Source organism: Rhipicephalus microplus, chromosome X (genome assembly GCF_043290135.1).
Source record: "Rhipicephalus microplus isolate Deutch F79 chromosome X, USDA_Rmic, whole genome shotgun sequence".
Taxonomy (NCBI): Eukaryota; Metazoa; Arthropoda; class Arachnida; order Ixodida; family Ixodidae; genus Rhipicephalus; species Rhipicephalus microplus.
The window spans coordinates 251,427,244-251,454,769 of record NC_134710.1 but is presented as its reverse complement, the minus strand read 5'-3'; the positions used below and the strand labels follow the sequence as shown (position 1 = coordinate 251,454,769).

Genomic DNA, 27,526 nt, shown 5'->3' with positions numbered 1-27,526 from the left:
AGTTACTCCCAAAATGGTGTGATGGGTGTGGCAAATTAGTTACTCCTCTAAAGGAGCAACCTCGATACCCCTTTTCCTCCTTTACTTCTTAGAGTGCACTCTTATTCAAATAGTGACGATCGAAAATCACAGTGAATACTAGCCTACTATAGAAAACTTATGATTATTTGTGGCGTAGTGGGTACCCAACGGTGCGCTTGTAGCATCCCAAAGAGTGTCTGAAAGGCCGCATCTTCTAACTTAGGCTATGACTGTGCTGCGCGTTGCGCGCAGACCTAACTTTTTTATTGCGATAGAAATTATATGAACATTCTCGGCTGGATTTTGCTGCTGGCGTCGGCGTCGCCTTCCCTCACCGTATGTGCTTGCGTATCTAGATATATGTAAACGCAAGAAATAAAAAAATCCAGAAAAAAAGACTCCGGCGCTGAATCGAACTTGAGACCTCTAAATCGTGAGTGCGAGGGGTTAACCACTGAGGCGTTACCGTTAAATCACCAGGCTAACTACATCTGCCACTTACCACTGCTGACAGGCACCTCGAGGGGGGGGGGACTGTCGTGTTTTCAGCATTACCAGCAGGATGGCGCAATCAGTGCGCGTTCCCACATCGTCACGACGTGACGGCGCGCGCTCCCATCTCTCACGCGTACTTTGTGCCACAGATAGGAGGAAGGCGACGCTCTCTCGCGCACCCTTATCCCGTGGTGGGAAGCTTCGTACGTCTTGGCTGGCCTTGGGCTTTCATTGGAACAATTCTGTTGTAGTTACCGGGTGAACAAAGGTCACTGCAATAGGTGCACAGTCTTCGTTCGCGAAAAGGACGCGCTTTTCAGACATATAAATTGACAGCTTAGAAGCTTATTCGCGTTCATCTGTACCTGTGAGTACGTTTTGTGCGTAAGTTGTGCGTGAGAAACGCTGGGCAAGTTTCGATCTGCTTGCCATTCTGCGCATCACCTTCCAAGTTGTTGCTATCGCGTTCATTGCTTCTCCTTCGCGACAAAGCTGTGACTTTTTTTTTTCATTTTGACTGCTTCCATTTTGTTCTTTCAAATCTCTGCGCTGGCTTCTTTCATGTGAAGAATGCAGTGTCGTGCTTAAAACGCAAATGCATTTTGTGACCTGGGTTTACCAGACGCGCGGCGTCAGAGTACGGAAACGCACGCTAGATGACGATTATTGTTTGAGGAGAAAAAAGAAGACCTCAGAGGGTGCGAACTTTTTTAGTGCTGTGGAGAAGTTTGCCACCCGTGGTCGCGTGTAATACCGACCACTGCATTCTTCAGTTCATTAAAGACACTCTTACACTCCTCGGCCAACACCAGGACCATCTAAAAATATTGTTTCACGCCAATGCCTTGGTTGACCCATAGGCAGACGCGATACGACATGGTGGCACGCTAATCTTTTTGGTCACGCATGGCTGTATGACGAAACCGGGATATAGATCGAGCATCTAGACAACTGTTCTCATGGGACTTAAAGTATATTACATGTTCAAGGTGTTCAAGTTGTCATATTCTTACATGTAAATACGCATCCTTATTTATTATGTTATTACTGGCGAAAGTAAATAATACATGCTTTTAGTGTAGTTAAAAGGTCATACCAACAGCTGACTAAGTGCAGCCATTGGCGACACTGACAGACATACAGCTTGTTCCATGGCTTCATTTATAAGTCTCTTTGAAGTCTCCCGCGGGCTGTTGACGTAACGAACCAAAACGTTCCCTTCAACACGATGAGGTTAAGCCGTCCAGTCTCGCTGAAGAGCTTGCTTACGAGAACTCTATACCCGCTCTGTAGACGGAGAAAGAGAGAGAGAGAGAGCTACTAAGGCATAATTCAGCATAAATGTATAAGGTTACAACCTAAAAAAGGCTGTGGTGATATGAAGTCGCTTTCTTACACTGTGATTTCATATTGCGCCAGCGGTAGTACTTCATTCGTTGTGCCGCATGTGGTTCAACGACACGAGTCACGCACTTAGTATTAATGACATAATTCTATGGCCGAAAAAATGGCATGCGGAAAAGGACAAATAAAAAAACGCAGCGCCTTCTCCTGTTCTCTCTCAGTAGCAGGGAAGGAGTGCTGTTACATGCAGCCGATTATCACGTCTTTTTTTTTTCTTTTAGGACTTCTTACTATCGATGTAGCAGGTTTCATCTATGTCCGAACTTCTGTCTTTCAGTGCATAGCTTACTGAGCGCCTTACAGAAATGACATGCGTGACATAAGTAGCGAATGCGAAAATTGCGGAAAAGCTTTTTGGAAGGACTGTACTAACTACAGAGTTTCCTAAAAGTAACTTGAGGTAGACTCTCGCACTGCGATCGTTCAGTCACCATGTGACTGATGGGTAGTACAAAAATCTGCCTAATCTTTGCTTGCGCGTTTCGAATGCACTTGTGGTTTTCTACTGCTGCGTTTTGGTTTTGCTTCGAGCAAAAGGACAGACCGTTCTCAACTTCGCGAGCCGATTTGAGTCGGCGAGCTTAAAAAGGTCGTGGTGGTGAAACGTAACTACTAAACTTATGCTGAACTTCGTCTCGCGGCCACACGGAACCATACGGAACCATACGGAACCTAAAGAGCAAAGATTAGACAAATTTGCGTACGCTGAATCACCGTGCGTTGCAGCTCTCATGGACACTAGCACCAAAGTTCTTTCAAGAGTATTTATAAAAAACACCACAGCTCGAACTTCTCATGGAAAAGACCGATACACATTCGCCCGTATCCAACACTCTCGCTAATTATTATGCTGTGCTAATCCGGTAATTTTCGGTTGATCGACTATGAATCACTGCTTAGGGACTTACCAAAGCTGAAGATATCTACCCATCTGCGCAGGCTCCAAACCATGTCGAACATCTGCCCATGCATGACGACCAAATTAGACGCAGGAAAAGTTAGCGCAGTGTGTAAATTCTGTGGCAGCCAGGCTGACTTGTTTTACGCATGGTTTGGTCTTGCCAGTCTACTAGAAGCATCGCACCACTTACGCAGTTGACGTGGAGGCTTTGTCTAGCCCAGTTCTCGAGGATCACTGGCGTCTCGTGAAACGGTTGGGGGTTGCCATGCAATTTGACGAAGTCCGGAAATAGGGACCCGCACAACCCTCTCTAACACTGATTCTAGTATACCATTATCTGCCATTAATTTTTTACTCATTCGTTTCCGTTTCATACACCGGTTTACTAGTAAATTGTTGTACTTGACAACAGTGATTAAAAATAGCACAGTTTATGCGTGAAAGAATTGTAGTAGATGCATTGCTAGAGTGCGAATTCGGCAACTCAAGTGAGGCCCTCTCTGAAGTCAAGTGTATTCTGTGCCCGTGACAGTCGCTGCGACCGCTACTTTGTGGCGTCCAGCAAGCTACGTCAACTCTGATATGACAATTCTTCTAGCAAGCAATACTAGTGGCCTCTGCTATGTAGTAAGTGCGTTTATACTTAGGGAGGTTCAACGTCAAGATTTAAGTTCGCCATATCGTTCGGAACATTCTGGGGTGTTTCGGTATTATGAAGATAACAGTACAATTGCAATTCAGCTTATAGCATCGTAACGCAGTGCTGTTGCTTTTAGAACAGCAGCAAGATAGCTCCAATGGAACACTCTTATTGCTGCAGGTTGTTCTGGGTGCATCGAAGGTGCATTGAGACATTCGCATTTTCTTCTGCTTATGGTGAAGAACTGTATGCTAAGTTACCATGTTTGCTGCTACCATTTGATAGTCTACTACATCCGTCATGGAATACACTGATGCAGTGACCGAATGTGATAGCCACTGAAATATAAAATTAACTTTCATCAGAAGAAAGAATATTGCGTAAGTAAAATAAAATTACATTATTAGGGGTGCATATAGCGAACGACATGCTATGCAGGACTTTTCGCGGCAGCGGTGAAAGCCGAATGTGAAGAGGCGAGTCATCATGAAGTGAGCGAACCTATTTATAAAATAACATCGAGACTTCGGTGCAAGTGAACGGAAAAAATAAATCAATTGATTTATTTTTTGTAGTAAGTGACCTAAGTCGCTTATTTTTGCAGCCCCATACTACAATTGCGGTGTTTTGTTTCTGTTTTTGTGCACGCTAGCATGTTTTCACAGCACGTATAGCCTAAATTTAAGAAACTAATTAGACAGGTGAAAAAGCGTTGCTGCCTGTCATAAATAAAATCGTGGCCTTTTGTGATTGTGACGCCCCTTAGGGTAATTCTGTCTGTTTCAAGGGTATGACACTACAAAACTTTAAAAGTACAACTGAGAATGTTTCAATAGTTTGGCAATTAATTTGCCTCACTGGAAAAATTCCGCCAGCTACGCTTCGCGGACACAGATGAAACAGCGAAGCCAGCTGTCTCTCTTCCGAAATGCTATCACATTTCTATGTTTTGCAAGTCTTTCAGATACGTTGCCTCAATGCTTTTTGTTGAGCTTAGAGGTGGTCGTATTGCCACCCTTTCATAACAACAATGTATCACGTGACAGTGGTGTGACTATAGTAACACGCACGCCAGTCGTTGGGTTAGCTGTTGCCTTATTCTTTTTTTTGTGCAAGTTCGGCATGGCGCGATTTATTCAGTCTCTCTAGCACACACCCGATGATTATTATGATAGCTTTCCTAAAGGCTTTACATATTGTTACGAGTAACATGTTTAATGATCTATATACAGCGCACAGAACTCGACGAGCAAGATGGCGCCAGAGCAGCATCCAACGAAAACTCACTTCGTCCTCCTCTTTCATGCAGCCGTGTTTAGCGGCTGTTTTGTATCATAACCCCCGGCGGTAGAAGCACCGTCCCAGTGCTAAATTTACGCAGATGATGTCAAAGGGGGGTAATAAGGCTTTAGCCGAGCCACGTGAACGGTGTCGCTCGGAGCTGACGATGACTTTGTTGGATCGGTTGGAACAATCTCGTAGGTGACGTCTGTCACTTGGCGAACGATACGGAATGGTCCAGTGTATGGCGACAACAGTTTTTCAGACAGTCCCACACGCCGAGTAGGTGACTAGAGGAGCACGAGAGAACCCGGAGAAAAGTGCACGTCCCTATGGTGAGAATTGTAGAGCTGTTGTTGGCGCGCCTGTGAAGCCTGTAGATGGTTACGGGCGACTTGGCGCGCGTGGTCGGCGCGGGCAATGGCTTCCCCAGCATATTCAGTGGCCGCAGGTAGTAAAGTGTCTAAGGGTAGAGTTGGGTCCCGGCCATATAGTAGATAGAAGGGCGAATAGCCGACAGTGTTCTGACAAGATGAATTGTAGGCGAACGTCACATACGGCAAATGAATGTCCTAATCATGGTGGTCTGGCGCAACGTATTTAGCAAGCATATCGGTTAGGGTCCTCTTTAGGCGCTCCGTGAGGCCATTTGACTGGGGATGGTACGAAGTAGTAAATTTGTGCTTGGTATGGCAAGACCTCAGGATTTCATGAACGACGGCTGATAAGAACGTGCGGCCACGGTCGGTGAGAAGTTGACGGGGAGCACCGTGCACTAATATTATGTCGTACAGCAGAAAGTCCGCAACGTCGGTAGCGCAGCTGGTCGGGAGTGCTCGTGTGATTGCGTACCGCGTCGCGTAGTCCGTGGCAACAGCAATTCATTTATTTCCGGCTGTGGAGAGTGGAAAAGGGCCCAACAGGTCGAGACCAACTCGAAAGAAAGGCTCGTTGGGAACGTCGATCGGCTGAAGGTAGCCGGCTGGGAGGGCAGACGGCGTTTTGCGACGCTGACAGGGCTCACAAGCGGCGACATAGCGTCGAGCAGAGCGGGCAAGTCCAGGCCGAAAAAACCGACGTCGTTCCCGATCGTATGTGCGAGAAACGCCCAAATGGCCCGTCATGGGAGTGTCATGAAGTTGATGCAGGAAAGTGTAACGCAGGTGCGCTAGGATGACAGGAAGTAAGTCTGATCCGAAGAAATCAAGGTTACGGCGATATAGGATCCCGTCTTTCACCAAAAACATTCGTAGGGACGGGTCGCGAGGCGTTGACTCCAGTTTGTCAATGATGGCTCGTAAAGAAGCATCCCGACGTTGCTCTTCGCCAATGTTTAACAGCTGCGACACGGAAAAAACGTCCGTGATAGCGTGAGTATCGGTTGGTTCGTCAACAAGGTAGCGGGATAAACAATCCGCATCCTGATGTATTCGCCCTGTTTTGTACATTACAGAGAACGTGTACTCTTGAAGGCGTAGAGCCCAGTGAGCGAGACGTCCCGTGGGGTACTTCAGGGAGGCTAGCCAGCAGAGCGCGTGATGATCCGTGACAACACGGAATGAGCGCCCGTACAGGTATGGACGAAACTTGGCGACTGCCCATACAAGGGCGAAGCACTCGCGCTTCGTGATGGAATAGTTGCGCTCGGCTGGAGATAGCAGTCGACTTGCGTAGGCTAAACACGGTCGTGTCCGCGTTGTTGCTGCAATAGCACAGCTCCTATGTCGTGTCCACTGGCGTCCTTGTGAACATCGGTTGGGGATAATGGATCGAAGTGAGCCAAGATTGGTGGCGTTGTAAACAGTGTCGTAAGTTGCGAAAACGATGGCGCTTGGTCATGGCCCCAGGTAAACGAGGCGTCGTTCTTCAAGAGGTCTGTGAGTGGGCGTGCAATGGTCGCAAAGTCCTTAACAAAGCGTCTGAAATATGAGCACAACCCCACAAAACTGCGGACATCCTTTGTGGTCTTCGTAGCGGGAAAGTTCGTGACTGCGCGAATTTTTTCTAGGTCTGGACGCACGCCTTGGGCATCGACAAGGTGACCGAGCACGGAAATTTGACGACGAGCGAAGCGGCACTTGGAGGCGTTAAGCTGGAGTCCGGCTCGACGAAAAACGTCCAGAATGGCTGACAAACGATCAAGATGCGAGTCAAATGTGGGCGAAAAGACAATAACATCGTGAAGGTAACACAAGAAGGTGGACCATTTCAACCCTTGGAGCAATGAGTCCATCATTCTTTCAAATGTGGCTGGTGCATTGCAGATACCAAAGGGCATCACCTTAAACTGATAAATACCATCAGGAGTGATGAATGCGGTCTTCTCGCGGTCCATCTCGTCGACGGCTATCTGCAAGTACCCTGACCGAAGGTCAATAGTTGAAAAATAAGTGGCACCGTACAGGCAGTCGAGGGCGTCGTCGATGCGAGGTAAAGGATAAACGTCTTTTTTGGTAATTTTGTTAAGGTGACGGTATTGGACACAAAAGCGCCATGTTCCATCTTTCTTTTTAACAAGGACGACTGGAGAAGCCCAGGGGCTGCATGAAGGCTTGATAATATTTTTCGCAAGCATTTTGCTGACTTCATGTTGTAATATTGCACGCTCCGACGCAGACACACGGTAGGGGCGTCAGTGAATGGGGTTTGCGTGGCCAGTATTTATGCGATGGGTGACAATGGTCGTTTGGCCTAAAGAGTTGCTGGCAAAGTCGAAAATGCTATGATAGCCCTCAAGAACGTGGCAAAGCGCTGCAGCTTGCTCAGACGTGAGTTCTGATGACACCATTTGCTCGATGTCGGCACCCCAAGAACGTGATAGAGTGGAACCACTGACTGAGCTGCAGCAATCGTCAACTCTGAAGGGCTCGACATGGTCATCTTGGAGAGCAGTAATTTTGGCCAGGGAGATACCCTGTGGCAGAACTTGGGTGGTGAGTGAAAAGTTGACCAGTGGAAGGAAGATGCGGTTTCTCTTAATCGTCAGAATCATATGCGGCACAGCAACTCCATGCGTAAGCATCACGGCAGGAATCGGGGCCACCATGTAATCACCATCAGGTACTGGCGGCGTGGAGGATAAGTCGACATGTGTGACAGAGTTAGGAGGGAGGCGGGTGAAATCAATGCAGCAGAGGCTGGTTTGCGGTGGGCTAGGCGGGTCGGAAAAGAGGGGTAAATCGAGATGGAGAGAGCCAGCTGAACAGTCTATGAGGGCAGAGTGCATGGCTAGAAAATCCATACCGAGAATGAGTTCATGAGGGCAATGTTCGATAACGGCGAAAAGAACGACAATGCTTCTTTCCCTAATAGACACTCGCGCAGAGCACATGCCAAGAACTGCGGCAGTTCCTCCATCGGCGACTCGTACAGCTCGATTGAGGGCGGGCGTGATAACTTTTCTAAGTCGGCGGCGAAGGTCAGCACTCATAATGGACACATGCGCGCCAGTATCTATCAATGCACTGACACGAACATTGTCGACAGTAACGTCCAAAAGGTTCCGGTTCGTTGTTAATGTTAATCGAGGATTTCTTACGAAGGTCGTCAACGCGGCTCCACCTCCAAAAGCTGCACGGCCTAGTTTTCTGGTCGGAGATGCTGAGAATAGGTCGGGGAGGCAGCACGGCGTTGTGGGGGCGACCGAGACTGACGACGAGCAGGGGACGGTGACCGGTCGTAGCGAGGTCTGCTCAGAGGTACTGTAGGAGTGCAAAATATGGTCGGCGTTGATGGAGAAAGTGATAAGGACGACTGGCGAGCAGAAGTGGCGTGATACTGAGGTGCATAATGGGACGGTGGAGCCCAGCGGCTGCGGCAGTGACGAGCGATATGACCAACGCGTCGACAGTTAAAACATATGGGCCTGTCATCAAGAGTACGCCATGCGGACGGATTGCGTTGTATGCGAGGCGCAGAAGGGGTACGATAAGAAGGCTCAGCAGAGTATACGGTAGGAAGAGGATGTAGGCTGACATTCGATAGCTCTTGACGAACGACCGCTTGTATTAAAGAGATCGTGGTCGGGGAAGGCGCAGGCGTTCGTAATGGCGTGGCTACCGGTTGTGCTGCCTCGACCTCTCGACGAATGATGCGTGTAAGGTTGTCACATCGAGGGGCTTGGTGGAAGACGTCGTCACACGAAGAAGTGGCCGCTGTGTTCGGAAGGCGCACGATGCTTTGGGCTACGCGGCGGGCTTTCGCTTGTTCGAGACGTCGGCATTCTTTAAGAATTGTGTCGATGCTCGAGAGGTTGTTAAAAACCAGCAGGTTGAAAGCATCATCAGCAATGCCTTTCAAGACGTAGTTAACCTTTTCGTCTTCCGACATGGACTTGTCGGCCTTGGAACAAAGAGCCAAGATGTTAAAAATGTAGGAGACGTACGGTTCGGTAGAAGACTGGGCCCATGTGGCAAGAGTCTTCTTCGAAGCGAGCTGACGACCAGATGAATCGCCAAAAGGTCACGTATCTTTACTTTGAAGAGATCCCAGCTCGTTATGTCGGCTTCGAGGCTTTCAAACCATGTTCGGGGAGTGCCGTCCAGGTAGAAAAACACGTTGGCGAGCATGAGCGCGGGATCCCAGCGGTGAGTAGCACTGACGCGCTCGTACCGCTTCAGCCAAGTGTCAAGATCGATCGTACTATCACCGGAGAAAGTGCCGGGATCCCGGAGGTGCGGGAGTGTGACGTAGGTGGTGGCTTGGACTGATGAGAGCGGTGTAGAGGAAGTACCAGCATTCGCAGCAGTCGAAAGGTCGCCGATGGTGCGACCGCTGGGCGTCTCCATTGAGGTACGGGGATCGGCCACCTCCACCAATAATGTTACGAGTAACTTGTTTAATGGTCTATTTACAGCGCACAGAACTTGACGAGCAAGATGGCGCCAGACCAGCATCCAACGAAAACTCACTTCGTCCTCCTCTTTCATACAGCCGAGTTTAGCGGCTGTTTTGTATCAATATTTTTGCGGCACATGTCCGTTTGTTGCCTTCATCTTTAGAGGACCAGTGGTGCGTTCTGTATATTTACCTAATGTCTCCGACACATACTTGTTCATGATGACCACCTGCGTTACCAACAAACCCGGACATGAAAAGCTCGACCAAGAGCAGTTCCGCTGTTAATATCAGAGGTACAAATCAAGATATTGTCACTTTCTGCTGAGTCCCCTCGAATATTTTCTTTAAAATTGCCACCTTTCTGAAGGCCTTCTATGTGATGATTGTGTACTTTTGCGTGTATTGCTCTATAAACGTGTCCGATTGGTCTCACAACTACGAAAAAAGGATAAAAAAAGTCAAGAAGAAGTAATACTCTTTCATTAGAGCCAGAATGCTGTAGATAGAAGTTGGACAGAAATGTGTGCGTGTCAACTTTTCATTACAAAGTGATCTGCTGCAAGCGAACTTTACATTGCCATATTTTTTACTGTTTGTTCTATGTTTTTTTCGTTACCATTCTTGATTTATGCTATAGAGCAACCATGTTTTTTCCTGCACTACAGCACTCATAAACATATAGTAGCTGAGGTGATATAAACCTCAAGCTTTTTAAAGCGAGTCAGTTCGAAGAGAACAACTACACCCTTAGTACCTTGAAGATCCTCGCAGTGCGTCACAAGTTTTTGTCATAATACACAACTGAACGATTTATGGTGATTTGTGTGGCATATTGCACTGAGTGGTTATGTCAGATAGAAACCTCATTTCTAGCACATTGCGTCTGGAGAGAGTGAACAAAACGTTTATTTGATGTTCTGCACAAGAAAATCGGTGAATGGCATTTTGGAGGTGCTGCGTTAGAGTACCTCGAGCGTGCAGCGAAGGCGAACTAGCCCATAAAGTCACGTCACACGTAAGGCATGACCGCTATCTGGCAGCCATCTTGGAAAATGAAGCTCATGGCGTGCGCGCCCGTCTTGGAGGTGATAAGGTGTAGAACATAAGGCGATGGGTAGGTGCCACCACCATGTCGTCTTAGCAAAGCATTGGAAATTTATGCCTTTTCGTGCAAGCATTGCATCGTCCGCGCAGCGTGATAAACCCTACGGTCTTTAGAATTACTTATGTATGCCTTTTCTAGTAAAAGATCCACATACAGAATATTGACTTGTTGTTATGGTGACTCAGTTATGCGCAATAATTGCTTTTTAATTGACAATCGCACAAGTATGAACGCTGAATCTTGAGCAATATTGGTGGGCGCTGCGGATGCGGTCTGCCGTTTGGTGTATCGTCTGGTGCCTTTTAGGATACCAATAAAGACCGACAAACAGACAAATGTACAGACAGACCAAAGTTTTTGCATTGAAGATCCCCAAGAAAGACTATCGTCTTTAAAAAGAGAAGACAAGTAGACAAGAATGGGCGCCCGTTCCTGTTTTTCTTTGCACTCTACTATTTTTTTACATTCTATCTATGTGGTGAACAAAATGCAGTTCCGTGAAAACATTGGGTAATCGGGCTTGTTGCTTCGAGCATACAGATCTGTAAGCTGTGCAGGAACTGGACACACATTGAAAGTAACGCTACACGGTGCCTCTACCGTGTGTTTTTTATTTAGTGTCCCGTTTTTGCACTCTTACAGTCGCTGGCACTGTTATATCGCTTTGAAGCGCATGCACTCTTCAACACACGATGTTTGTTTCTTTTTCTTTACGCAGCGCTAAGGACGCTGGATTGACGGCGGTATCGTCGTCACCGAAGACATTGTAAGCTTCCTCATTTCCATTGCATGGTGCTCGCTTATTCTTCCTCTATGCATGAACCCGAATGTGGACATGCTATGCAGCTTTCATCTCTGATGTCGGACTTATATATGATCATCAAACTAACAGTCCGACGCCATGCTGACTCATTGCGCGGCAATGTCTAACCCTATATCCAAGTTAAGATACACGTTCACAGATATATATATATATATATATATATATATATATATATATATATATATATATATATATATATATATATATATATATATATGAAGGTATGGGATATGGCACAACGGAAGCGTTGTCAACAAATATAAATATATTTATTTCCCAACAGTTTCGGGAGGGGTCCTCCCTTCATCAGGGGATGAGTTATACTGACATGATCTTCCAAACTTCGTTGCTGCCGCGTCCCTCTCATCTTGAAAGATGTTTGCGAAAGTGAGAGGGAACTAAGAAAAGAAAAAAAAACAAATACAAAAAGGGGAAGAAAAAAGACAAAAAAGAAAAAGAAAGTAAAAATGAGGAAGAGCCACTGTCAATACTGAGAATGAAACCAACTGTCCGTGTACGTCAACATACGGTTCTTATCACGTGCTGTTCAGTTCTCGACGTGTGTCGGGCCACCCAAGATTGTCGCGGCGGTGCCGGGAGGGTCCGTGACGGCGTGCGTAAAGAAAGGTTTTCGCCGTAATGGGTCGGTCGGCGTGCGTAAAGGAAGGGTTTCCCGTTAATGGGTCGGTCTGCTCTTTACCTTTAATATTGGTCCGTTTCCCTTCAATGGTCATCAAGTGGTAGGCGAACGTAAACACTTTGTATGTGCATGTGGAAAAAAGAAAGAAAGGAAGAAAAAAAAAGAAAAACAAAAAGCAAGAAAGGACAGTGTACACCCACGAGTCAGTCAGAAAAAAGCATGGTCTCCAGCTATCAATCTAATATATATATATATATATATATATATATATATATATATATATATATATATATATATATATATATATATATATATATATATATATATATATATATATATATATATATATGAGATCTAACAGACAGTAATGTCAAGGAATGTACAGGAGAAGTTATTAGAACCAATGGAATGTAAATAAGAACAAAGAGAAGTGGATGAAAAAGAACCAGCCGTGAGCAGGAATGGAATCTACGACCTTCGAATAACGCGTTCGATGCTCTAACCACTGAGCTACCACGGAGGCCTTTCCTCCATCCACATTTTTGGGTTTATATGTGAATTTAGAAGTAGGAGTGACCGTCAGCGCCATCTATAAGCCAAACGACGAGTGTGAAAACACTCTTATGCGCATGTTTGGCGTCACGTAGCACGTGAACTAATTATGAGCGGGCAGCTGATTAATTGTCCCTCTTATACAACCTAAACACACCAAGTCTGCCAGTACGAGACCCTCGTTCAATGAAATAAGGGAAAGAAGTGTATACCTAAGGGCTCGTTTTTCCGTGTTTTAACACAATATTAATGAGATCTAACAGAGAGTAATGCCAAGGAATGTACAGGGGAAGTTATTAGAACCAATGGAAGGTAAATAAGAAGAAAGAAAAGTGCATGAAAAAATAACCAGGTCGAATTTCGTAGGTTCGATTCCTGCTCACGGCTGGTTATTTTTTCATCCACTTTTTTTTCTTCTTATTTACCTTCCATTGGTTCTAATAACTTCCCCTGTACATTCCTTATTGTATTGACAAATAAATTCTTCACAATGTCATCCGGAAGACGAAACCACATTTAAAAGTGAGTGAAAATATTTTTCAAACAGTGCCCGCAAGGTGTATGATTACTGTTGAGAGGTTGAGAGTATTGACTGGACATCTTCATGGGCCCATTCAAGCACAGAAAAATCGCTTGACAATATTGGCAATATTTAATCAAGAACATCATTCCGGACAGGGTATAAATACCGACAGCAAAGTTTCAAGAGAGATCAAGTCATTTAATAACCGTAAATTAGTGGGAGCGTAGACAACATTAGGACCAGCTAATACAATGAATAAAAACAGGTCCACACCCCAACAAAAAATATAAGGAGGGAAGCACATATAAAATAGACTTCATGAACAACACTATAAAATGTGTGTCCTTATGCTTCGTAGTTGAAACAGTCAGAAAGCATACATGTGCCCAATCATGAGTGCTAATTACTTAAAATAGGTACAAGTAACATGTGAATTACCGCTAGTAAAAAGTATTTACAAAACAACATAATCACTAATAGATAGATAGATAGATAGATAGATAGATAGATAGATAGATAGATAGATAGATAGATAGATAGATAGATAGATAGATAGATAGATAGATAGATAGATAGATAGATAGATAGATAGATAGATAGATAGATAGATAGATAGATAGATAGATAGATAGATAGATAAAAGGGTGGACGTAAGTGCGATGGATGGATGGATGAAATTTTAATGACACTTATGGATTTGCTATACATGTTTATCGCCTGGTTTACTACGCTAGGTGCCGGGTGCAGGCTATGATATAAGAATTACCACATGTACATAGCAAATGCTACGTAAAGCCACAAGCACACATATATCTTGTATTTATGACCCATTTATGAAGTTTCGCTAAGGTGAGTACTCAAAAAACACCAACAGTGCTTTTGTGTTGTATATATACAAACGCTGCTCAGCCAGGGGCCGAGCAGCACAAACAGCCTTCTGAGGCAGTCAGAAGGGCTGCTTTCAGATTCTGTTGGTCGGTGTCGTGACGGAAACTGTTTCACTGGACGTGTTTTAAATTCTTTTGAGTGTTACATGTGGTGCACGTAGGAACGTACACCCTTCGTGTCGGTTTTTTATGCTACAAGGAGGCAAGAAGAGCCATGCATTCGCCGGCTGAGCCTCGATGTAGCCTTTAAAAACTTCTTCAAGACAAGGCCAGTAAGACTGACTATTACAAACTGTTGGCTTTGTCTTATGACAAGTAGAATTGGCAGTATAATTACATTATCACTTTCCACTGTCTAGTTGCCTGACGGCGTCGAGCCTTTCGTGGTCACACGAGATGATGTCGTTTCGCTTAGTTATACAAAAGTAATCCCTCTCAAATAATTAATCTTCCCCGTACGACTGGTTGCCGGGACACGCCAAAAAGGATTGAGAAATTATAACGTGCCCACGTCACGTCTGTACTTCCTGTATATTAAGAGAAGCCGGGCATATCTATTTACACTTGTCGCTAAATTTAAAATGCAAAGACACGGCTTTTTCTGGCTCAACTGAAATGACATCTATAAGTGGGCTCAATAAAGCAACGTGTGACGGCACGTCGGCCTAGAAGCTTGACCTTATTTTCGAATTCTTGTTCGGGACACAGTAATGCAGCGCTTCGCACACGTATGTCAATGCTCAATTCAATTGGCCTATCATGTATTTCGGCTCTAGATTGCGAGCAATATTTGGTGTGATTATTTCAGAAGTGCATGCCAGGTCTCACAGATAACTTGCCTCAAGGATATCATCTTTCTGATTTTAATAATATATTGAACAGTCCTTTTCTAACCAGGTCCAGAAAAAACTAGCGCCCTTGTATAGGGTTGTGCTAGTTAACTCGCATAGCTTTTGTGATGGGCAAGACAATAATATATACAAACAGAGTGCTTGGAAACAAATGGGCTGCATAGAGCTACACATTAAATTCTATGTATTGCCGAATGATTCAGTCGTTTTTATGTGTTTTAACAATTAAGAGTGCAACTATGGAATTGTAGGAACATGTCCATAGTATATACTGGTGGTATAGTTGGTTCAAGTTTACGCCTTTTCATTAATTCTATAGATTATTTGCCCAGAACACTTTGCCGAACACTAACGAGAACACATGGACTTTGTTCCTCTAGTTGAACCAGTGTGAAGCACGGAGTGAGGCAGTACACTTCTTCGTGAATACCTACAGAGAAGCAAACTTTCTTATCGGTCGAATAGGGGATACATAGCACGTAATAATGCGACCCAAGGCGTTCGCATAAGCCCCAGAAGGGGACTGTGAACTCACTTGCCGAAAGTCTATATAAAACGAGTATCGAGTGAATATATGTACAAATATTGGGTCATATTTGTCCTCATATCTAAACAGGAAAGGTTTAAATATAGTCTATAAAAACTCCTAAAGCTAAGAGTGTTAGGGGAGTATTAGGGAAGGTGTTGCGCCCTATGTAGGGAGAAAAAAAGAGCAGAAGGGGAAGTCACGTGATAGACAAACACTACTATTGGTCAGCTTGTTTTGTTTGCGTCTGCGATTCGAGTCTATAATTTCACCAAAACGGCTTCGCGCACACTGGGTACCGAAAGCGGTAGGCGCGGAATCAAACGAGAATGGCTTGTTGATGCTGGCAGATCCACGTGACACTCGCTCCCTGTCCTTTTATTTCGTTCATGGCATGCACGAAGCCACCGTCCTAAGCTCAACCTCACGTGAATTTCATCGTACACACAGCGTGCGGGCTACAAACACTTTTGAACTTTTGACGAATGTCATGGAGACGGCGACGAGAAAAGTTTGTAGAAAGCACCGTGTTCTAAAGTTTCCATGTATTCGCTGAAAAGACCGACCTTAAGCGACAATAAATAATTGTCTGCTCTTATTAAATGCGCAGCATTTGTCACTGAACTTCGACAATTTTGAGCGTGTCTATCTATCTATCTATCTATCTATCTATCTATCTATCTATCTATCTATCTATCTATCTATCTATCTATCTATCTATCTATCTATCTATCTATCTATCTATCTATCTATCTATCTATCCACTTGTGACTTTTAGCTCTCCTGGCCATTTGGATAACCGGATCTATAAAATAATTGTATGGCATAACATGATTGTATGACGGGCATAAGTGACTAGACCTAACAAGAAAATCATGTCATGTATGCCATTAATGTCATGATTTACATATAATGGTCTTGCTGCTCTTGCGGTGGTTTCGTTTACGTGCTGAAAACTGGTGTGGTATGACATGAGTGCATGGCGAACACAAGTGACAGACCCTAACGTGCAAATAATGGCATGCATGTCATGTACGTGCATGCATGTCATGACGCATGCCTATGCACACCATTCTCATAGTGCGTTCGCGGTTATTTCGCTAGCTTCACTTATATCAAATTTCCCATACGGGACGTGAATGAATGACAAAGGTTATGACTGGTGCAAACGTGATAATCATGACATGCGTTTTATGTAAGAACATGACAACATACCAAGCTCATGAAAGCTCGTGGCCGTTTCCCTAGCTTCGCATACACCAAATTTCGTAATACGTGAAGCGGACAGAAGACGAAGGCAAATGACACGTCCAAACATGCTAATCATGACATGCATGCCATGTAACAACATGACTACATGCCACACTCATAATGCGCTCGTGGCCGTTTCGCTATTTTCACATATACCAAATTGGGTATTACGTCACGTGAATGAATAACGAAGGTGCATGGTGGGTGCAAACATAATAATTGTGACATGCGTGTTATGTAACATGACAGCATATTAGGCTCATGTTGCGCTCGTAGCCGTTTCGCTAGCTTCACGTATACCAAATTTGGTATTACATGACATGATTCGACGACGAAGGTAAATGACATGTCCAAACTCGATTATCACAATATGCATGTCATGTTAAACATGACTAGATGCTACGCTCTTAGCGCACTCGCGGCCATTTTGCTAGCTCAGCATATACCGAATTTGGTATCACGTGACGTGAACAGACGACAAAAGTAAATGACACGTGCAAACATGATAATCATGATATGGAAGTCATGTACCGAATAAGTTACGTCCGCCTCGTAACGTTGTGCTCATTTTAAAGTGACATATCGACCTTCGTCATTCGTGCTTCGCATATCATTTATTCCCACTGTAAGTGGGATCTGCCAATCTTTTGTAGTCGACAATAGATTGACTCATAACGTGCGCTGATACCATGCCAAACAACACTGTTATGTTCAGCCTATGCTACATTTTTTAGTATGACTATTGGACTGACTTTGAGCTTCTTCGGAACTCAGGGTAGTGATCATTAAGGAATTCGGCCTTAATCTTTAACTTGCAAAAAAGTTAGCTCCGTCACAACTCTCCATCCGGCGATTGCTGTTCCTGCTGAAAGCGTTTCATAGTATTTTAGCTTCTTAGAGTGAAAGTCAACTTGTCTGCGACAGGAATGAGAAACTACAAATATACTAACTAGAAGAGTGCAAAAAATATTATGGTGGCCTATGCGGGCACTCTTGGTAAAACTAATAGAATGAGTGCGTCGGCAATTCTAAATCCATGTTGATGCAGAGTTAAAATGAACATGTCGGCATTTTCTCATGTATTTTTAAATTTATTCAATACCGACAACCTTTTTTTGGCATCGCGTGCTCTCTGCTGAACATTGCTGACAAGGACGGAAGGCAACGATTTGTACGTTTGGGCCAAAAATACAACCAGCCATCCGTACCATCCTGTGCGCGGCAGGCACTGGAAAGCATCCCAATGTGAACATACCCCCGATTAGTCGTTAAATCATGTTGACCCTTGGTAACATGGGGCTGGAGGAAAATGAGGTAGTGGGTAGGGTTGCTCGAGACATACGAGTCGATAATCTTCAACTCTTGTTCCAAGGTTTCCGTTACCTGGTATTTGGCCATATTTCATTACTACAGGGGCTTTTGGCGAACCTACTTCCTACCCCACGAAACTCAAAATAAAGTAGAAATGGTTGCCACGAGGCAAAGTTTACTGGAATATATCCCAGAGGGGCCCTCTTACACTATTGAAGAACTTATTTTTAAAGACGATATTCTTTCTTGGGGACCTTCGACGCCAAATTTTGGTCTGTCTGTCTGTCTGTCTGTCTGTCTGTCTGTCTGTCTGTCTGTCTGTCTGTCTGTCTGTCTGTCTGTCTGTCTGTCTGTCTGTCTGTCTGTCTGTCTGTCTGTCTGTCTGTCTGTCTGTCTGTCTGTACATTAGTCATTTTGTCGGCGCTAACAATATCCTAAACGGCACACGAGGATATGTCAAACGGCCAACCCCTTTCGCCGCACCCACCAATATTGCTGAAGTTTCAGTGTTCATACTTTTGCGATTGTCAATTCAAAAGAAATTATTGCGAATATCTGAGGCATCATAACAACACGTCAATATTTTCTATGTGTGGCTTTATACTAGAGAAGGCACATACAAGTTTTTAAGGGCCGTAGCGTTTATCACGCTGCACTGACAGTGCAACACGATGCTTAAAAAGTCACGTGTTTCCTACACTTTGCTAAAACGACGTGGTTGGGGCACCTCCCCGTCACTTTGCATTCTACACCTTATCGCCTCTTTCTCCGTGGGCGCGCACGCCTTACTTGGTTTTTGAAAATAACTGCCAGATGGCACTCGTATCTAACGTGCCTCGATGCGCTCGTTCGCCTTCGCTGCATGGATCTAGACTCTCTAAGGCAGCGCTTCCAGAATACAATTCACCAATTTTCTCGCACAGAACATCAAATAAACGTTTTGTTCACTCTCTCCACAGACAAGACTATCGTCTTTCCACGATATTTGCAGTGAAACATGCAGATACGGAGCCAAATTTTATTTGTGGTTTGCGTAGACAGACAACTGGAAGCAATTTTAGCCGAGGTATAACCAATGACATCAAATAATTCTGTATTTTAATCATGCAATAATGTCACCACAATGCTGCCGACCGCATCACCGCGTAGTGGAGCTTATCAGAACCTTGCGGGCGGAAATGGCACTGGAAGATTGCCGCCATATAATTGGATAAATATAACGTTAGAAGCGATCGTGGTGTAGGATAAAGAAAAAACTCTGATTACTAATCTGTTTGATTTTTCGTCACTGTGCTTTTCCATCGAACCCCGAACAAACGCTGCCACAACAAAGAAATTGGGGGACCCTTAAGTTTCGTCTTTAAGAGTAGAACGCCGCAGCAAAGTGCAGCCCGTGGCGCGCTCTTCAACCGCTAAGTGCATACTTATTATTATGTTTGGTTACACACACGCACAAACACACACACACGCACAGAGCAGATTGTACCAGCGCATGAACGAATGGTACATACAGGTTTTTAATCTGAAGCAACAGTCTCATGGCCTCCAAAATACACGCCGCGCGTTCGCCATCTCGGAGACCATAAAGAGTCTCACAATGCCTGACAAATGGCAGTACAATATCTAGCGTTTGCTGTTTGCTTTATCAATGCCTCTGAAAAAGCATCTTATGTTTTCCGCCAGATGGACATAGTTGTTCATTTTTAGAGCTGTTCGAATGTTCTTGTGTGTTTTTAGCGGTGATGGCTGCACTATGGCGGCCTTTTTCAACGTAGTTTGATGGCCTCCCAAATGCAACTACATATTGACGAATGGGCTCGTTTTCGTCGTGACACCTGTCGAACAAAATGCGTTAAGGAGACTCCTTTCACTACACGACGTTTATGTAGAGTTTTTTTTTTTTCAAAGCAGCTGCAAGTAGCATCGTGGCTTCATTATAGGACACCTGCTTGCTACGCGAACAGCCCGGCTTCGATACTCAATGTAACCAATATATTTATTCTCTATTTTATTTGCTTCTTTCTTGACTTTTTGCTCACAGACGATTTTTCGCTCACAACCAACGGTGCCAACGCTGACGGCAAATTTCCACGACAAGAGCTCTCTAACGCTATCACGTTAAAAGATTGCTGTGACTACAAAGCACGGCAAAGATGCTGGCTGCCATTTCACCACTGGATTTTTGGCTTTTGCGTGTTGGATGTCCATACGAAAGACCTCTTTCTCTCTTTCATCGATTTCTTCCATTTAGCTTTTGGGAGCTTGCGAGCTGTCTCTTTCTGCACAAGCGCTATTGAAGGGATGCAGTGCACCATTGTTATTCGTTGGGCGGCTCACCGAACAACGTTCGAGGGACAACAGCATTTCACTGTCCTGGTCGGCCAACGGGTTCCTTTAAGAGAGTGGTTAGGAGTGTTGTGAAAAACAGCAGAAAACACCTCGCTTCGACACAGTAGCTCTCGCTCACGTTCTGGCACGCCAGACGTCAGGCACCATGTTTGTTACTGTGGCAACAAGGTCAACATAACTTTGAAAAAAAAAACAATGGAGTGCGAGCTTCCCCTACGTAGGCACTTCCAGCTTATTTTATTGTGGCATCCCTCCGACGTCACGGGTAATAAAATGTGGTTGACTGTCGGCACTTTTTAACTCGAATAACTTCAGACTGCATGCCGTTATCACTGCCGTTTCAGTTGTATTAAATTGTTTGTACTTCAGTGTACACTGTCCACGAATAAAACACGGGGAGTTAAATAATGTTGGAGGGCCCTTTAAATTGAAACGCTCAAAAAGTTCATCCTTCGGCTCTGCCCGTAGTGTTAAGCTAAAGGCACGCTATATCACGCCATATGGTCAAGTTAGGCGACCACTGGCATGCCACTCATACAGCAACGCACAACTGAGCGACGAAAAGAGCTAATTTTCAGCTAGTGCTTGGACGATAAGTCAGGTTTATTGGACCCGCAGACTGTCAGTCACAAGTGAAGCCCTAGATTGACCCCCCCCCCCTTTCGCACACAATATCAAAAGAACTTTCGACAGCCTGGAGTTTCTTCACGACAACATTACTGCCAGTAAATATTCTTCCACCATCACTCAGCCCATTCTCTTATGCCACAAGGCTTTCACAACTAAATTCATGGTGGTACGTTCTGAAGGAAATCAACTAAGGGAACATGTCATGAAGTTATCCTAACACTCAGAGTCGAATGGTCCTCCCAGCAAAGTCACCATGGTACTCATGACTTATAAAGAAACTCAAAATGGCCTACAATCTTGCTGTATATATGTATATGTTGTCAGGAAAATGTCCCGATAGCTTTCTTGGCAAATAAAGCATATACTTGTCCCAATTACTCACAACGTACTAACATAAAAAATTAGTCCTTCATTTCTAGTTTATGCTCTAGTGCAGACGTTGTATAAGGTACACTGAAAATCTCTTCGACGTGTTTGATACCATCATTCTTTGGGGTGGCGTAATACGATTATGACTCTCTACTGCTACTCCTATAGAATTCCTCGTCCTGCTTACATTGAGAACGCCGAAAATGTGGTGGCAGCCCACTGCATTACAGAGTGCTGTCTGTCGGCTTTGCTGCTATGTCGAAACACAATCTCTTTGATGTGCAGGGCTTTTCAGGATGAATACACGTTATATGCGTCCCGAGGCACTGGCTGGCCACAAACGCTGCTTACTTCTAGCAATTCCACAACTGCCTTGCAAGCGAATTTCGTATTCAATACCTGTTATTACTTAAGACTAGTCATTGTAGAGTACTGATTAGATACAAAAACAGTTGGAGCTCACAAAGTTAATCATAAATGTAAATAGGTGGCTGCTGCTTTGGCAGAATATTCCAATTATGTGTGCGTCTGACATTAGGACAAACGTTGCCTTTTGGAAAGCTCCAATTAGCGCTATTTAAGTTTCCTCCTGCCTAAGTCGGTGAAATTTACTAATCCCATCAGCCCATGTAATCTTACACCTTACTCGAGTGTGTTTCTCTTTTCTCGTTCGTCATTCATTCTGCAAGGAGCGTTGAAACGAGATGCAGGAGGGAAAACCCTCCTCTTACTGCGTTACACAACGTCTCTCTTGGTGCATGTTGCCGCATCACCAGTTTATAAAGAAAATAATGGGATGCAGGTGGGGTATTAATTCTATAAGTTTTCAAAGTACAAACTTCAGCCATCGCCGCATATTACTAGGTTGTGCAGTCCAGTGCGAGTTGAACTCTGCAGCCAGCACTAGCTATTCATCATATTCGGTTATTCTGGCCCACTGATGCATTCGCTATTCAATTAACGCTTGAGCCTTGTGTCTAATAAAACGTAAGCCTTTTTAACGCAGTTCACTAACAGTCCTCGCCCTCGTATACACTCTCGGCAAATTCACGCCAAATCCAACAGGCTTTGCGCTGGTCTTCAATCTGAACCACTTCGCTGCTGCGCACGCTACGGCTTGAGTTTCTTGGAGAGCGCCCGCATTAATTGCGTTACTCGCACGGGCTCTGAAGTTGCTTGCATTATTCATAGCCCGGCACGCTTTTCTGGGGATCTAGAAGTCTGGCCTTCGAGGGCCCGCCGAACAATGCCTTAGAAGCAGCAGTTTTTGCGTGATGTAGATACTCTTGCACCACAATCTAGCGGCTGAACATGAAACGGGCTAGGCTGTCAGTGTCGTCTAGCCACTTGTTACCAACTTAAGGAGGATAAATTGAGAAAACAAGTAAGGAGGTTTCTTACTTTGCCCAAGTGTGGTGCACTGATATAAGAGAAGAGAGAGCGGGCAGTAACGTTAAAGTATAAAACACTGCATATATAATGAGTACCCGTTCTTTCCATGTCACTCTATCATTCTCCTTTTAAAAAAGGGCCGCCTCAAAGCACATCTTGCCAAGGCTTTTTGCTTTTGCTTTTCAGGTGTCCAGCGTTTTCTTTTGGTTTCATGAATTCGGGGCCACTGCGTGCTCATGAAATGAGAGACAGCAGATACACTTTTTTTTTGTACGTTCATGTTCTTCTTCAGTCAATGCTTTTCACGAACGTGTTCTGCTCTAAACATCTGTAGCCCTTGGACTTAAATGAGCTTGTGGTTCGTCTCCCGAGATGCTTCGACACTTGTCAATGGCGCAATACATTGCCACAAAGAATTGCGAAAGATCGTATCGCAAGAAAGGCGTTATAGAAGTGGTCTGCAATACTTCACCAAATTATAATTTTTTCACTTTGATGTGATGGGAATACTAGTGCAATGAAGTCTAGAGAATGTCACCGACGACGCACGCTTTTTATATGAAACTCGAAAAGCAACATAACATAGCATACAACACTTACTTAAGGCCAGCAGATTACTAAACAGTAGGAGATATATTTTGCCCGAGCAAACAAAAAATGAATATAATAATGATTACATTGCAATAAGCCCTTGTTCTTGAAGCCTGTTTGGCGAACTGAGGTTGAAAACTGCTATTACGTTTTCCCGTGTGAGGATTTATTAAATAATAGCGGTAACTACAGTATATAGCTCAATACTGACTACTTTTCTCGCCCTTCTAAAAGGTATTCATTACATTAAAATGAAAGTCAACAAATCATGCACGTGGGGCATAGGGCCTTTGAATCCAATCACACGTTGCAAAATGCATTTTTACAAAAAAATTCACAGCATATCCATGGGGGAATGATGGAGAAAATCATCGGTAAACCGTGAATTTTCCGTGTGTAATTTGCCCAGTCGATCATGATATAAATACATCATGAGAAACACAGTGTGTGTATATATAGAAATCACCTTTTATTTGTTCTTAGAGACGATAGTTGGCTTGCGATGCCCCTTCATTATGGCGGCTTTATGGGCCGTGAAATGAAGGGTGAGTGGTTCCTGTATAGGTTGCAGTGGAAAATTCGCAAATACTATATCAATTCATGTTCCTCGGATCGTGGTTGATTTCATATGGTCATACGATATACATCAAAGTGAATATCTAAAAGCCACATGTTGGATAAGCATATTATTGGTCGTGTCTGCGATATCAACGTTGAAATCACCAACGAGTACGAACGGTGCATTTTTGTATTCTGTATTGTACTCTTTTAATTCCTGGTCTATGTACGCCTTGACATTTCCGACCGACAGGTTAAGAGCTAAATACATGGCCTTTATACATTAATACTATACAATATTACGATTCCAGACTCAAGGACTTCGATGGTGCCAATGATACGCGCCATATGTGACATTCTTATTATAACATCAGGCATCTTTCATCGACTGCAAGTAACGCCATGTTGTTTCAAATTTATCAAGTTTTAAATTTATCAACTACAAGTATAGCTATCTAGTTTAAAATATGTCAAATACAAACATTATCAAGTACATGTACCGCCATATAGTTACACATACAAGTACCGCCATTGGTGGCACATACCCGCTCTATAGCAGGTTTGTGCCACCGGCGGATAGGTATATCACCAACAACGAACCCCATGAGATGTACAGACCCACGCCCTAAGGAGCTTCGCCCTAAAAAATTTAATTACTTGTGTATTTCGAGGTAATTTCAAAATAGTGGTTGTCATGGGCACTCCGCTTGTCTACATTTGAATATCTCAAAATATAGGCTCCCTAGGCTACATGCTCAGACAGAGTTACAACCCAGCTTTTGAGAATCTGTATAAAAGTGAAAAAAAAAAACACAAGGATTGTAACTTGTTACGGAGCATTTCATTGGAAACTTTACTCAAAGTAACGCGACGTCTCGTCCAGACAGCCAAGTTTGTAAGGCTTTTTGTGCAGCGTCTCCCCTAATTGACACTCCTGAACCAGAGCATGTGATGAATATCAGAGGCTAGAAACTTTTAATATACGCTGTCGTTATTTGGGAGTAAATATAAAGCTCGAATAGACTTAATCTGCTGCCCTATGTGAACTGTGCCTTCCCAGATATTCTGCCTGATTATTTTTTCTCTGCACGAATACAAAGTGAAACACCGCGTTGTCATTGATTATCAGCTCAAGAAGTATACGTGGTAAAGAGTAGAATCACTCGAAGGTAATTCAAATCTACCTCTCTGTACCTGTATGTTCAGGGTTTTGTGTGTTCGGCCCATCTGCTTGGTGGACCTTCCACCAGTTAAGTGTTGCACATGTCTAAAAAAGCTAACTGTGGGGGCCACTCTGAATTCTCGTTCTCCTACTCAATACTGAATACTTCTACATAAAAGATCGCACATCGAATCGAAGCACAAAGGTGACGCCACAACATTTCACTCCCCCTGTCTGCTGAACCATTTTATATCGTGCATCAAGCAGCCAGACCCACTTGACCAATCATCAAGACCACCTGCGCTCTTTCATGTATCACTATTCGCCAGGTGGACTCCACCGAAGAGAGGCCACACTGCTTCATCGTTTAGGGTTAGGAGTGGCATTTACGAAATCATATTCCTTCCACAATGGAATGGCCGACAATGCTTTCTGTAGTGCCTGTAGTGAGGAGAAGCTACGCCAAATCTTGTGCGACTGTTCGGTCTATAATGTGCGGAAGCAGTCACTGGCGTTTTTTTATAGCGTGCCTTGACAATCAACAAATGTCTGTTGAATCTTTTCCAGCGTGTCGTCGATAAAGGAAGTTGCAGCTGAAGGCAACCAAAAATCTGGTCGTGTTTTTTGAAAAAAAAACTGGCCTGGACAAGCGGCAGTAATAGTGATGTAGCATTTGCATGCCAGGTTGATGCACCGTTACTGCCGTGCTTGTGCACGTGCTGTGTGACGTGTTATCTATCCGTCTCTTTCCGTTCATTTTTTTCATCTCTCTCTTCCTATTCCATCGTGCAGGGTAGCAAACCAGTTATCCTCGACTGGTTGTGCTCCCTACCTTTCCTTTTATCTCTACTTCATCATTCTCCTTTCTAGAGAACGTGTCGGCATAAAAATCAAGGCAAGCGTCTTTGTATAATTCTACAATTGTGCACGCAAGAATTCCCACCGCAACAATACACGCGAAATTGTCATCCTCTATTTTTGTTTTGTTTCTCGATACTAGTACAAAAGCTTCGCCGAGATATGAAAGCCATCATGCGCGACTCACCGTTCATATGCACGAACAGTCACAACAGCCGTATTAAGCTGAAAGGTGCTCTCGGTCATATCAGGCTTGGCCGCCCTTCATCCAACTCAAAGAAGTCGCCAGGTATATGAGGATCACAGTACGAGTGCAGCGCGATGCTTCTATTCCTTCTATCTTACGCAACCTGGGTTCTTTATTGTCATATAACTTTTGTCTGATCAATACTACAAGCTCCTTGCGAGCTAAGTAAAAGCCAAAGAAAATGTACAGATAAATTAACATTGAACACAGAAACGGAATGAATCATTTAGTTTCGTTCATTATCCTACGTTGAGTGGTTCTACAAATATGTAGGTCACCTTGTCTGGAATGCCACGCAGTGCTTTTCACGTATGTATAGCCATATATTTTCCTAAATATACACAAGAGGGAACTATGGCGCTAGTGTCTATGGGAGCTGCATGGCACGGTGATACAGCGAGCATGGGAATGATGGGTAATATACAGATTCACCTAATCTTCGTACTTCTGGCTCCGTGTGTGTTCGTATGGCTCGGAGCTGTTTTATCACAAAATAAAATCAGCAAATGTTCAGCGGCTGCGCTTCACCACCTTATTATGTTAGGCTTACCATTTTTAATCGGCTCACGAAGTTCAAAAAGGTTTGTTGTTTTTTTCTTCGAAACAAAACCAAAACCAGCAATAAATGAAGCCGCAAGTCTAATTCACCGCCCGCAAGTACGAATACAAAACAAATTTGTTTACTACCCATCATTCCCATGGTCACGTAAAGATCACAGTGCCAGAGTCCCCTCTAGTTAATTTTAAGAAAATTTATGGGTACAATGAAACAAATGAAATTTTTAAGGTTGATACGCATACGAGACAAGCGTCATAGCATATTAGAGTTTGCTCTCACATGCAGTTATTCGACTTCTGTGGTAGTCTTATTGCGAAGCTATGAATTTTAGAATCAGGCATGCAAAGGTTTCAGTGTTCCTTTTATAGCAGGTGCGTTTTCCTAAATGATGCGTAAACTGTCGATAAATATAGTTTTCAGACCCACCATGATGGCGCACTTGATTATGGCGTTGCACCTACAAATGTAAGGTCGCGTGTTCTATTCATTTTTCGAGGAGGGTTAAATGTAGGGATTCCTTAAGCATTTAGATGCACATTATGAAACCTCGGAGTGCTACATAGCGCCATAGAGAGGTATCTGTTGAAGTACATAACATTGCACCCGTCCAATCGTCGATCACAAATGACGAGCCACCATCTTACTACGCACAAAGATGAAACTCTGTGCACAGTGACCTGCAAATCGTCCCGGACTGCAACTCGACTTCGTTGGACGTGTACGAGTTATATATAGCTAGCTTGACGTAATGGCATTTTCGC

The 27,526-nt window shown here is 44.1% G+C and overlaps 1 protein-coding gene across 1 annotated transcript in view; it reads left to right on the top strand.

Annotated features, from left to right (window-relative positions):
* LOC119162276 (phosrestin-2-like) overlaps positions 1–27,526 on the top strand; it is an 838,310-nt gene that overhangs the window by 385,303 nt on the left and 425,481 nt on the right. Inside the window, exon 3 of the mRNA XM_075876569.1 lies at positions 11,405–11,452. Within this exon, the coding sequence (XP_075732684.1) occupies positions 11,405–11,452 (48 nt within the window). The remainder of the gene's footprint in view (positions 1–11,404; positions 11,453–27,526) is intronic.